The sequence below is a fragment of the Eptesicus fuscus genome, chromosome 20, assembly GCF_027574615.1.
Source record: "Eptesicus fuscus isolate TK198812 chromosome 20, DD_ASM_mEF_20220401, whole genome shotgun sequence".
Taxonomy (NCBI): Eukaryota; Metazoa; Chordata; class Mammalia; order Chiroptera; family Vespertilionidae; genus Eptesicus; species Eptesicus fuscus.
Genome location: NC_072492.1, coordinates 16107442 through 16122018, shown reverse-complemented (window position 1 = coordinate 16122018; position 14577 = coordinate 16107442). Strand labels below are relative to the sequence as shown.

The window sequence follows — 14577 nt, the reverse complement described above, 5'->3', positions numbered from 1 at the left end:
TTTTTTTGTCAGATTGGCAAAAATATATTTTTAATGTGCTGCAGAATTTTAGTAATTAGTTTATGTGTGCCACGAAATAAAAAAGGTTGAAAATTGATGTTCTAGGTACTCGGGTATCTTAGGACCCAGAACATTCCAAGATTTGAAGAGTATCCAACTCAGAGAGAAAGAAGCAGATAAATGCAATCTGAGCATCCATTCCCCTAACATGAACTTTTTTACTTCTCATCCTCAGAAACTATTATGGGAGACCAGAAAATTACTACCCTAAACCAGTTCAATAGTTCTCAAGCTCCCGGTGAGAAATCAAGCTCCCAGTGAAAATAAAAAACTGTCAAAGCTGGGAAGAGAACTAGAAGTACTAAGTAATATGCTTGTTCAGCCACTGTTCTACTGTATTTATAGTCAATTAAGACTGTGTGCTCTAGATGTGGATTGCTCAGATTTGACTCCTTTATTCTTAGCTGCCATCCTAAGTAAATTCTTCTTATAGTCCAAATTCCCATACAGCTTTTGTGAAATTTAAATGAGATCATATAAAGAATTAAAACAGTGTCTAGCTTCTGACAGGTGTGCCTTAGTGGTTGAGCATCAACCTATGAACCAAGAGGTCACAGGTTCAATTCCAGATCAGGGCACCTGCCCGGGTTGCAGGCTTGATCCCCAGAAGGGGGCGTGCAGGAGGCAGTCAATTGATGATGTTCCTCTCATCAATGTTTTTATCTCTCTATCCCTCTCCCTTCTTCCCTCTCTAAAAAATCAATAAAAACATTTTTAAAAGTTCAAAGGTTATTCACAAATAGCTTTACAAATCATTAAGAAATAAATGAATGAGCATTCCAATAGTGAAATGACAAAGAACATAAGGCAATTTAATATAATTATATGTAAAAATACATATAACCAATACATATAACTTTTAAAAAATCTACCCAATTAATAATCAAAGAATGAAAAGCAGAACAGTGAAATGCCATTTTTGCATATCTCTAGCAAAGTTATAAAATTATTAAACCATTCAGGATTGGTGAAAATGCTAGTACACAGACACTCATATTCTGCAATTTAAATGGCTATAACTTTTTTTGGAGGGCAATTCAGCATTATCTATCAAAAGTCTTAAAAGTCTGCATACTCTCTTTGACCCATTAATTCCACTTAGAAAATTTATTTTATGTAAAGATTTCTGTATAATTTACATTTAATATATGTAAAGATTTCTGTATAAGATCTTTTGAGATGGCATCATTTATAAAACTGAAAAATCATTAACTTCCTAAAATGTCTAATGATTGGGGACTAAACAAATATTACGTTATGTCCAAAGAAGTTGATATAATGCTGCCATTACACTTCATGTTGTAGGTGAACATGAAAATATATTCAGGATATATTTATTGCTAAGTGAATAAAGTAGATTACAAAACAGTACATACAATTTGATTCTATTTCTGTTAAAAAGCAAAAAAAAATTCATATTTGTCCATCTGTCCGTCCACCTATCCAAACATTATACAAGGATCAAGGATCTTTTATTTTCCTTATTGCTAACCGTGATTTCTCTAGTATTTATAAAATAATTATCTATTTTATAATACAAAGATTATTTTTATAATTAAAAACTATAAAAAGCACAGACTTCTGAGTTAGCTCTACTTCCAATATCCTAAGTGAAGTGACCAAACTGATTACACAGAGTATATCCCCCATGCCCCTTGATCCCTCCTTTGTCTACTATTCACTGCTATGGCTGTTATTTAGAACAGTGACTGATGCACAGCAGTCAGTCAATATCTATTAAATGGGAAAATGCCATCCATCTGCTATCAATATAAAGAATTACTGCCAGATGGATAGATAGCTAGAAGGAGGTCATTAAGAGCCAATTCACAGCTTCCCTTCTTAAGTAAGCAACTTTTTAAAAAACTTTCTTTTGTTTGAGGTTAGTTTGTAAACATGGAATTGATTTTTGTATACTGACTTTATATCCAGTAACTATGTTAAATGCACTTATTAATTCTAATGATTTATCCTTATTTTCTTTTGGATTTTCTAAGCATGTACCAACGTTATTTGCAAATAAAGATAGCTTTATTTTTTTCTTTTTCAATCATCTTTTTAATACTTCATTTCTTTTTCTTATCTTACTGTACTGGCTAGGACCTCCAACATAAGCTGAATGAAACTGTTAATCACCTTTGTCTCATTCAATATCTTTTTTGTTTTGTTGTTAATCCTCACCCGAGGATATTTTCCCATTGATCTCTAGAGAGAACAGAAGGGAGAGGGAGAGATGGAGAGAAACATCGATGTGATTGGCGCGCCTCTGACCAGGGCCGGGGATCGAGCCTGCAACTAAGGTACATTCTTGACTGGAATCAAACCTGGGACCCTTCAGTCCCTGAACCTTTCAGTCCAAGGGTTGACACTCTATCCACTGAGCCAAACTGGCTAGGGCTCATTCTATTTCTTTACTTGCCTGGTGGTTATACCATTGCTCACTTTGTGATGAGTCTTCATTGTCTGCATTTTCGTATTTATATTTCACAAATAAAAAGGTTAAAAGAAGAAAAAGAAAGCTGCAGGAGAAGTAAACAATGAAGAGCCTGGCAAAATTCTCCAGTTTGAAGGGTGTATGAGTTTCATACTGCTGCTGTAATAAATTACCACACATTTAATGACTTAAACAATACAATTTATTATTTTGCAGTTCTGGAAGTCAGAATTCCTAAAACCAAGGTGTTGACAAGACTGTGTTCTTTTTTGGAGGCTCTATGGGAGAATCTATTTCCTTGCCTTTTCTAGCATCTAGAGGCCACCTGCATTCCTTGGCTCATGATCCCTTCCTCCATCTTCAAGGCCAGCAGCCTACTATCTCCAAATCTCTCTGTGTGACCACTGGTTCTATCATCACATCTCCCTTTTCTGACTCTGACACCCCTACCTCCTCATAAGGACCCCTATGATTACATTAAGTCCACCTGGATAACCCAGGATCATCTTCCAATCTCAAGAGCCTTAATTTAATCACACACATAAGGCCCTTTTGCCTTGTAAGGTTACATTTAACAGGTTTCAGGGATTAAGACGTGGGTCACCCTTGGTTTACCTACTACAAAGTCTGCCTACCACAAAGTGCGAGGACATGAGGCAGATGCAGAACACTACTTAGAAGTTTTTTCACTGCTACAGAGAAGTACCACTCATAATCAGCAGTTCAGAGAGGCCCAAAGGAAGTGGCCAGAGAGGCAGAATTTCTTCTTGACATGAGAGGCCACAGCTCTAGGAAGGAGGTCAGAAATTGCCATATCATTTATGTTAAACAAAGGCTGCACACGGGAAACTAGCTCTGGTATAGTAGCTCTACTATATACAGAACAGGAAATGTAGAAAATAAATTCATTTATTGAGATGCACACCACCTGGCTTCCTTCTCACTCCCTTTAGGGTGGTGACTTCGTATTACAAACTTCTATCAACCACCTTTAGACTTGAGAAGGGGATTCTAAATAATATTTGGAGACAAAGAAGGCATCTAGTGAGAATTTTACTAATCTGTTTGGAGAAAACATCACACCTGAGTAAATTTTTCTTTGTTTAAAGAAGTATAAATGGCCAAAATCAATTGTAGAAATTCAAGTTGGGGCCTATGAAAAGAATCTGCAACATAAAAAAAGGAGAACATAGCATTCAAAGAGATGGAGAAACAAAGCATATTTGGAGGTGGGGGATGTTAGGTGAAGAAGACAGTATCTGTTTTATTCTTAAAACAGAATTTTTAAAATCATAGAACCTGTGAAATATGCTGAAAGATGAATGACAAAACAAAGACAGACTGAAGGGACCTGGATAAAAGGCAGGCAAAAATATATAAAGGTTACAGGATAAGATAAGAAAATAATGTAAGAGAACAAATAATGCAATAGCAGACCGAAACAGTAAATTAGAAGAAGAGAAGAATCAGCACTATACAAATGTGAATCAATTGCAGGGAGGACAAACTTGAGGAGTCCTTCAAGAATGCAGAGGCACCCTAACTGGTTTGGCTCAGTGGATAGAGCGTTGGCCCTGCGGACTGAAGGGTCCCAGGTTCGATTCCAGTCAAGGGCACATGCCTGGGTTGCGGGCTCGATCCCCAGTAGGGGGCATGCAGGAGGCAGCCAATCAGCGATTCTTTCTCATCACTGATGCTTCTATCTCTCTCTCCCCCCCCCCCTCTCTTTTCCTCTCTGAAATCAATAAAAATACATTTTTTTAAAAAATGCAGAGGCAAGGCAAAAAGCAATTAAAATGATGACAGAAGAGAGATGCAGAGGACAAAGAATGGAGATCCAATACATTGGGAGAAAAGAAATTATTAAAGAAAAGAATAGAACAAACAGAACATTAGCAATCAAGGACATGAGATGAAAACTTTTCTGGTCCAAAGACAGAACTGGATGTGCATATTAAAAAAGCTCACTTGGTACCACGAAAAATTAAAGTGCAAAGCCTAACAACTAAATAAATCTTCATACAATTTGAAATTCAAGATCAGAAAAAATTACCCATGTTAGACAAAAAAAAAAAAAAAAATTACCTACAAAAAAAGGGAAATTGGACTTTTTTCTAATTTTTCTTTTTTAAATATACTTTTATTGATTTCAGAAAGGAAGGGAGAGGGAGATAGAAACATCAAAGAAGAGAGAGAATCCATTGACTGGCTACCTCCTGCACGGGGATCGAGCCCGCAACCCAGGCATGTGCCCTGACCAGGAATCGAACCATGACTTCCTGGTTCATAGATTGATGCTCAACCACTGAGCCACAATGGCCAGGCCTCTAATTTTTTCTAACCATTAATGCAATAGAATAATATCTATAGCTTTAAGGAAAAAAAAAGTAAACCTAAGCTAAGTTGCCATTCATGTGCAAAAACAAAATAAGAACAATTTCAAGTATTAAAAAACTAGTCATAAAGAATGTCCTTAATATATTAACAAAAAGAGCAAAGTAAGGAAGAGATCATTTTGATCATATATGTATATATGTGTACAAACTTGTTTTAATGGACACAGAAGTGGTCTAAAAAGACAAATATCGCTCTAGCTGGTTTGGCTCAGTGGATAAAGTGTCGGCCTGTGGACTGAAGGGTCATGCATTGGATCCAGTCAAGGGCACATGCCTCGGTTGCAGGCTCAATCCCCAGCCCTGGTCTGGGCGCATGTGGGAAGCAACCAATCGATGTGACTCTCTCACACAGATGTTTCTCTTCCTCTGTCTCTCCCCTTCCCTTCCACTCTCTCTAAAAATCAAGGGAAAAATATCCTCAGGTGAGGATTAACAAAACAAAAAAGAGAAAGGAAGAAATATTACTAGTAAATTGTTAGCAGCAGTTATCCCTGAATGCTGGCTTTTGACTTTATATTATTTTTGTGAATTGTTTGATTCTTTTGCGTAAGTATATGTACAACTACTGTATTTTACAAGTCATCTTTTTTTTTTTTAAATATATTTTATTGATTTTTTACAGAGAGGAAGGGAGAGGGATAGAGAGCTAGATCAGCTGCCTCCTGCACACCTTCCACTGGGCATGTGCCCGCAACCAAGATACATGCCCTTGACCGGAATCAAACCTGGGACCCTTGAGTCCGCAGGCCGACGTTCTATCCACTGAGCCAAACCGGGTAGGGCATTTTACAAGTCATCTTAATTTTTAAAAAGCATCCATGACATCTTTGCTGAAAAAAATTCCTCAATATTGCCCTAGCTGGTTTTGTTCAGTGGTTAGAGCGTCGTCGGCCTGTGGACTGAAGGTCATGGGTTCGATTCCAGTCAAGGGCACATACCTCGGTTGCAGGCTCAATCCCTGGCCCTTGTCAGGGCACATGTGGGAGGCCCAATGGATGTATCTTTCTCACACAGATGTCTCTCTCTCTCTTCCTATCTCTCCCCCTCCCTTTCACTCTCTCTAAAAATCAATGGAAAAAATACCCTCAGGTGAGGATTAACAACAACAAATTCTTCAATGTTGCATTTGAATAACAAATAGATAAAAATAAATAACATAGAAATGGGAAAGCCATCGATTAGAAAGATTGATGGTGAGCACTAAAAACACTTAATATAAATTAATTCTCAATAATTAATGTAAATTTAGAAACATAACACAATTGGGTGAAAAAAAAATTACATAAACAGTCCTAATTTCCACATTTTAAATATGGGATGTAAATAGGTTTTTTTGAGAGAGAGAGAGATCAATTTGTTGTTCCACTTACTTATGCATTCATTGGTTGATTCTTGTTTGTGCCCTGTCCAGGGATCGAACCAAAAAATGTGGTGTATTGGGACGACGCTCTAACCAATTGAGCTACTTGGCCAGGGCATGATATTGATACTTTGAGAATAAAGAATTAAAGGTTTTTCAAAAAATTAGTCACTGGTAACTTGTACTTACAATAAATATTTTCCGGACCACCAAACAACAAAGATAACATTTCCACCCAAACTATATGCATAAACCAAGAACAAAACATACATTGTATGGTTCTAGTTTTATGAAAGGAATACACACATAAGCATGAGCAGAAAAAAACTAAAGGAAATATAATAAACTATTAACACTGGTTAATTTTAAGTGGTAGCTTATAGGTGATTTTTATTTTCTTGTGCTTTTCTATATTTTCTATTTAAAACATTTTTGGTAATTATATGAACAACAAACAATATGCCCAAAATGTCATTTAATATATAAACAAGCAGACAAGCTAGTACTTCCAAAAGTTGGATAATTTAAGCCACATTTAACCTCAAATACACATTTTAATTTACTCTATTTTAGGTTAGAGAGTGGAGTCGCTGAAAGCCAGATACTCTAAACTTACTTTTTAAAATACATCCTTTATTGATTTCAGAGAGGGAGAGATAGGAGAGAGATAAAAACATCAGTGATGAGAGAGAATCATCGATCGGCTGCCTCCTGCACACCCCACATTGGGGATCAAACCCACAACCCTGGCATGTGCCCTGACGGGGAATCGAACTGTGACCTACAGTTCATAGGCTGACACTCAACCACTGAGCCACAGCGGCAGAGCACAACTACATATATTTTTAATGAAAAAGTTTCCTGGAATCTCACATCCAGACAGAAAGCAAAGACGACTGTAAGGATGACTGGGATGGGATGTGAGACTTACAACATGACCTTACAATGTAAAATAATTTATTCTCTATCAAGCCAAAGAGTGGCCCCAGCATTAGCTTGTTGGTTCTTCACTTACTTCTCGATCAGACAATAATATGGAGAGAGACAAAGAATATCACAGAAGATTAATCTAGCTGGGGATGCTAAAATGAGTACTGCTTACAACCACTTATGAAATAAATGCTTTGGTATCCATTAAATAACTAGAGCTTTAGAGCCTAAGGAAAGATGAGCCTGTTGCTAAATAAATCCTTGTTTAGTATCGCCTATAGTTATACATTCACATGCATATTTTTTGAAGATGATAATTAAGCTTTTTTGATATTAAGGCACAACATGAACTCAACATCTTTCTCCTAAAAGTTTCTTCTTTATCACTTTTCTTTTTTTTTTCTTTTAAAAATATACTCTATTGATCTTCTACAGAGAGGAAGGGAGAGGGACAGAGAGCCAGAAACATCGATGAGAGAGAAACATCGACCAGCTGCCTCCTGCACACCCCCCACCGGGGATGTGCCCGCAACCAATGTACATGCCCTTGACCGGAATCGAACCCGGGACCCTTCAGTCCGCAGACCAACGCTCCATCCACTGAGCCAAACCGGTCTCGGCTTTATCACTTTTCTTATCTGCCTATAGGGTTGTTGGGGTTTCAATGAGAAATGCATGTAAATAGGTTAGAACTGTGCCTAGAACATGATTAGTGACTGCAACAGCTTAAATTTATTATTACTAGAGGCCGATGCACAAAATTCCTGCAAGAGTAGGCCTTCCTTCCCCAGGTTGCCAGCACCAGTCTCCCTCTGGCACCCGGGACCCGGGCTTCCCTCCGGTCTCCTGGGACCTGGACTTCCCGGCTTCGTCTGGAAGGTTGTCCAGAAGGACATCCGGTCTAATTAGCATATTACACTTTTATTATTATAGATGGTTTGATTACTTTTCAATCACTTAAGCACTACTAGTATAATATGGCAGGAAGGACAAGAATTTTACTTTCAGGATGGCTATTTATTACTTCTTTTAAAACTTGTTATTATGGACAACTCATATATATACAAAAGTAGAATATAATGATATCAATGTATCCATTATTCAGATTTAGTAATAATGATCAACATGTAATCAATAATAATGATTGATATTTAGTATAATCAATATCTGACCTTTTTTCATTAATATTCCTATCTACCCCCCTCCACAGATTATTCTGAAGCAAAGCCTAGACATCAAATCATTCATCAAAACATGAGGTTTTAAAGTCATACTGGGTTCTAATCTAGACTTCCTTACTAGCCACATGACCTTGAATGTGCTACTTAATTAACCTCTGGAATTTGGTGCCTAGCAGCCACTCAATGAACTTAAGATCACTTTCTTCCCCCTAGTTGGCTCTAACTGATTTCAAATCTGCTACGTGATGTTTCTCTCAAAATGTAACCAGCTCCACTCTATTGCTTTTAGCCTAATATGCACTCCTTTCCTTACTTCTGGATAATCCCAATAGCAACCTGTTTTCTCACTGCTTGTTCATTTCATATCTGGGTTTTCTCTAAGGTTTTTTTATTTTAGGCAGAACACTAATCCTTGAAGGTGTTTAGTAAATAAAAAAGATTAAGAGTGAAACAAATTTGGAAAAGACTGCAAAGGCTATCCTTATCACAATGTATGCTGTATTAAAAAGCTCCAAGTTAACACTGCCTTACCCTAACTTACATGATCATCCATCCAACAATTAAGAACTTACAAAACTGGAGTGCCACAGAACATGCTTGGGAAATACAATGACATGTTAATGCCAAAACACTACTCCTTAGGCAACGTCTTGAGATACTATAAGCTCAACAAAATTTCAAGAGTTCACCCTTAATTATAGGTTCAAATTAACTTATGTTGCTTCTCATATGGTTGTATATGCCACAAACTGCCTCCCAAACTAGGAGGATCTCTGCCTTATACATCTGGATCTTTCATTTTGTATGTGTAAGACAGTATAATGTAGGCATGCTCAGTAATTATCTGTTGAATGAGCATCAAGGCTAGAGCAAACTTGTGATTAATCTTGACCAGCAATGACATTGCTCATGTTGCTGTTACTGAAGAGTCCTTGAGATATTTTACATTTCTTAGGAGTAAACACAAGAAGCTGGAGAAAATGTCTACCATTTTCAGATTTCTAAAAGGTCAAGTTCCTAAATACTCTCTCTGACACATCTATACTAATCTTCCAGGTCAGGCATGGAGATAATCCATGAGTTTATCATCATTCTCCACTCTTCTCTTAAGCTTCAGTCACCTCTTTTTTTAAATAAAAAAAAATGAAGGTACTAGCACTTACTTGGTAGGCTTACTGTGAGGACTTAATGAAATACCTAGGCCAGGGGCTGATATTCAAGAGATGTTATTTTTCCCCAGCCATGAAGAATAAAGCAGAATAAAAGAAAAAGAAAGGTGGGTAACATCTTATATTGAGTAACTAGGGAAGACCTCTCTAACAAGGTGGCATTTAGAAGAGAGTGCGAAAGCCACAGAGCTATATGGGGACAGAGTGTTTGTTCCAGGTTAAGAGGAAAGCAAGTGCAAAGATTCTTAGGCATCTTTGAGGAACAGCAAGGATGCCAATGTGACTAGAGTATGTTGGGTATGAGGAGCAGTACGAGCTGAGGTCAGATAGTTAAGAGGGTGTAGGTAGCATCAAATCATTGAGGGCATTCTAGGCTGCCGTTAAAACTTTGGCTTTTATTCTAAGTGAGAGGAACAGCCATCAGAAGGTTTTAAACAGACATGACATGATCTTATTCATGTTTTAAAAAGATCATTCCAGTTGCTGAGCTGAAAACAGACTGGGGAGTAAGAGGAGGGATGAACTAGAGAAACTAGTTAGAAGGCATTTTGATGAATTGAACTAGAGTGTAGTAGTGGTAAGAACGAGCTGTATCTGCATTTATTTTGAAAGTGAAGAAACATGAATTGCTGATGGATTAGTTATGGAGGTGTGAGAAAAAGAGAGGAACCAAGAATAACTCCCAAGAATTTTCATATGAGCAACTCAAAAGTCAAAGTTGCCATTTACCAAGATGGGAAGACTAAAGAAAGATCAGGTTTGGGAAAGAAAAATTCAGGAGTCTGGATTTGGAGATGTTATATTTGACACACCTATTTCACAATCCTTGAAGCAGAGATCTACCTTAGTGTCAATGAGTGACAACTGCCGGGGTAGCCTGTGAATCACTACTCCAGGCAAAGGGCATGAACAGCTGGCTCTGTGTTCTTCTCTGGCTATATCATATACTTGTAACAACTGTATTCTATCACAAATATATCATATTATGTGCTATCTTATATACATGTATCATATACTAACACGGGGAGAGCTGATGAGAACATAGGGCTTAGGAAGTCTGATGCTGGTTAGTACTCCTCCTTGTTCTGCACTAAAAGATAGCTAACACAAGAGCTAACTCTCAAAAGCGTCCTTGGAGTCAAGACTACCTTGTGATCACATAAGAATAGTACCAGGATCCCCTGACTCAAGCCAGGGCTATCCAGTTTCTCTTCTAGCTGAACATCTTTTACAAAGTGTAAACATTGTGTTAGCTGTCCTATCTCACGTACTACAACTCCCTATTCTTATTCCCTTCTGAAATTAGAAGAGCAAGATTTCATTCCAACTTTCATCGGAAAAGCATAAAATAAATATTTCTTTTGCTTTCACATTCCCAAAATCTACTAGCCATTAAATGCATCCAAAGAATATGGACTTTTGGTATGCCAATGTCTACAACTTTTATCTACTTACAGAAATTTAATCAAAGGGAATATATATATAAAATTCTGCTATAAGGAATTACTTCACTATTGATAGTGCACAAATTGGGAACAATCCTTTGGTTCAATGAAGCAAAAATGGGTTAAAGAAATAATTGGTATATAAAAGAATATTAAGGGATTATATAAATGATTCCATATAAAAATACATTAAAAATATTAAGTAAAAAAAAAAAAAAGCAGACTACAAATAGTATGTATAATATGACCCCCCAGTTTTATTTTTTTTAAAGTGTATGTGTATACTATTAGTCAAATATGATTATGTATGATCAGCAAAAATAACAGTGATGTAACTTCTGGGTAGAGGGAGGGGTTGTAGATAAATGTTCTTTTTACTTGTCTACAAGGAACTTATACTGTTTTCTACTAAGAACAAGTTTAAAATTTTTTATATTCAATATAAAATATTTTATATTTGTAATTTAAGTCTGGAATTTAGTTTTTACTATCTTAAAAAAAATCTACCCACATTTCTATACATACTTCATCTAAGTCAAAAGACTTCTTTCTGAGGAGCCATTTGTGGACTCTACCCCAAAGGCCTCTCTCTCCCAGGAATCAATGCTAACAACTCCACAGAGAGCTCAGTCATAGGGTTCTCCTGCACAGCACAGGAGACTCTGCTCCTAGGGTCTGTGGGTGCTACTTCCCCAGTCCAGCAACTGTTACATGGGAATGTAAAGCAGAATGAACTGCTTTACTCTCTGCACCTGGCCAAAGACACAACTGTTAAACAGAGACTAAGTTCCACAGTCCCCACCAGGGCAACAGCAATGGACTTTGTTTTCTATAAACAGACAGACAAGAAAAAGGTTCAGGTTAAATCAGTCCTCAGAGGAAGAAAAATAGAAACCAGGCAACGAACGGGGAATGCTTCATATTCCTAAAAGTTTTTTTTGTAAGTTAACACATGGTGTCTGCTTCTCTCTAGTCACCTATTTATCACTCTCCTCCTTAGAAAAGGGAAAAAGCCCTGGCTGTTTTCCTAGTGCAGAGTTTTGTGGCTGGGGGGAAGGAGGAAGGGGGGAGGAAGGAGGGTGCTTTAAGCATGATGCAAACCATTTGGAGTTGAGTGAGAGCACTGCCAACACAAGCTGGACTATTTAAACAAGTGAGGAAATGATCGTATATACAACATGCCAGCAAGCACACACACACACCAAAGGAAGTCGAGAGGGCTTTTTTTTTTCAGGACACAGAGCTGGATGTCAGCGGCTAAAAGGTCGATATTTTCCCTTAACACCCTTCTCAATGACTTAATCATGTTCCGTTTGCACAGAAAACTTCCCAAGAATAAAAAAGTCTGGAGAATTAAGAGGAAGGGTGAATGGGGAGTGATGTTTGGCCTGGGGCTGACCTTATCCGAGGTTTTCTCCACGTAGCAGGGATCCTGAGGGGCAGCCAGCAAGGGGACAAAGCCCGAGAGAAGCCGATCCTCTTCCAGAATAAGAAGGGTGAGGTCATCGTCCGGGTCCTTGTACAGTGGCACCTCAGACTGATTCACCGCAGTCAATATGTTACAGAAATCAGCCAGCATCGACCACACATCCACAGCAACCCTGTGAGAAATAAGGTAAGAAAAGAAGAGCAGCTCTAAAGAGGGACCAGTTCAAGTATTCTAAGCACTTGTGAATAGGGAAGTACCTATGGCAAATGTCTATGGCTGGCATCCACCAGAAAATCTTACCCAAAAAAACTAGGATACAAAATTGCACCCTTGGCAGCAATCTGGTGAATGTGTGTCTATCCGTGTAAAGTTAAAATTGATTAGGGGGAGTTTTTAATCCTAACCAGAGAAAGAGAAGAATTTAGAGAATCAGTTGCCTAATGCAGGTCCTGTCACCTTTCCAGACAGTGTGCCTAAGACACTTACTCAAACACTCTGGACACCCAGTGCCTGAGGCAGCTCCCAGAATTCCCCCACTCCTGTCCAGCCAAGAATATGCCACACATACAGCTAGAGAGCGCCAATCTTCCCTCCTCTTGCACAGCCAGAGGGGCTAGTCACACCAGGGAGAGTCATGTGTTTGTGGGCTTTTTCCTTTCTTATAATGCTTTAGAAATCTCTTCCTATATATAAGCAAAAAAACAATTAAACACACATCCAACAAAAACCTCATTCCTGGCCTGCCAAGCTTCCCATTCATTTCAGCAGCTGAACCGTATCAGCGCTATCTTGGCCATCCTATTCCCTCTCCTTTCCCTCAATTGTAGAAAATTAGACATAGGGTAACCAACATTATGGTTTGCCTCGAACTATCCCAGTGTTAGCATTTTAAGCCCCACATTCCCAGAAACACCTCAGTCTTTGGCTGATTGGAATGGATGGTCATCCTAATTGCATATCACCAGGTCCTGGTTGAACCTGAGAATAAATCTTGAAAATGCAAAATCTGGTTCTCCCCTGTTCAAACTCCAGGACAGAATTATTAAAAGGTTCAATTCTCTGTCACCATCAACTGCCAAAAATCTCCTGTGGTTCAGATTCCTCTTTTGGTGGGAGTTAAGGATCCTTACAACTTTCTTTTGACAAGCCCAAGACAAGCTCAAATAGCCAAAATGGTCAGATTCAGGGCCTGCCAAGTCCACAGACTTACGTTTCTTCCCCAGAGGACAACCTAAACAGGGAGTCTGGAACAGGCAAGTACCCTATGGATGCTAAGTTGTACTCCAAAAGGAGTGAGACCCATAAAAGAATTACAAAGAAAAAGCTTTACAATTTGGTTCAAGAGGTGGAGTGACAAGAGGCAAAAAGCAAAGAGAGGTATATGAATGAGCTACATCCTGGAATCTTCCCAGACCAGTTACTGCGCATGAGCCAAATCTGCTAAGGAGGGGCTTCAGATCTAAGCAATTTGTTGCTCCTGGAGGCTAGGAACTTGGGGGGATGGCAGAAAGGAGGGCATTCAAAGGACATGCTATTGAAGGTGATGCTGGAAGAGAAAGTGGAGTAGAGGTGTGGGGACTCCCTGACTGGATCCAGGTGGAAGGAGCCTGCACTGGTTTATTTACTGTAATCACTGCACTAGGAAAAGGCAATGAAATGAAACATCTTGTTTTCAAGAGTGTCCTGGGAACCAGGCGGAACACAGCCCCATTAATCACACAACGGCACATAATCAACACACGTGTACAGCAGAAGTAACTCGCTTCACAGGCTTTGCCCAGGAAAAAGAACATGTTTGGGAAGAATCACCGGAGGGACAAGGGTTTTTTAAAGCCTCTCTCTGCACAGACACCAACAACCAGACTCATTCACAAAGCTCCATCTTTTGGCTCAGCTGGGTTTGGCTGTCAGAAATGTTTAAATATGGAAAAAAATAAACAGTTGCAACACGTTTCTGTGCAGAGATCTGCCTGAGCCCCTTTGTGATGTAATGGGAAACGCGCATTCAGGCTACCAGCTGTAGAATAAACAGAACTTCGAGGGTTAAAAGGAACTGAACTTTCCACGACCCCATCTGCAGAGAAGAAAATAATAAGAGGAATGATACACTGCCCCACAGCTCTGATAGTTTATCCTCCAGTCCCGGCTGCAGAGACAAGCACCGGATGTGATA

At 38.6% G+C, this 14577-nt stretch overlaps 1 protein-coding gene across 2 annotated transcripts in view; it reads right to left on the bottom strand.

Moving 5' to 3' along the window:
• Positions 1–14577, bottom strand: part of SMG6 (SMG6 nonsense mediated mRNA decay factor) — a 219430-nt gene that overhangs the window by 94946 nt on the left and 109907 nt on the right. For both annotated transcript variants that reach the window (XM_008147894.3, XM_028155061.2), the window contains exon 13: positions 12375–12576. In XM_008147894.3, coding sequence (XP_008146116.2) covers positions 12375–12576 — 202 coding nt within the window. The remainder of the gene's footprint in view (positions 1–12374; positions 12577–14577) is intronic.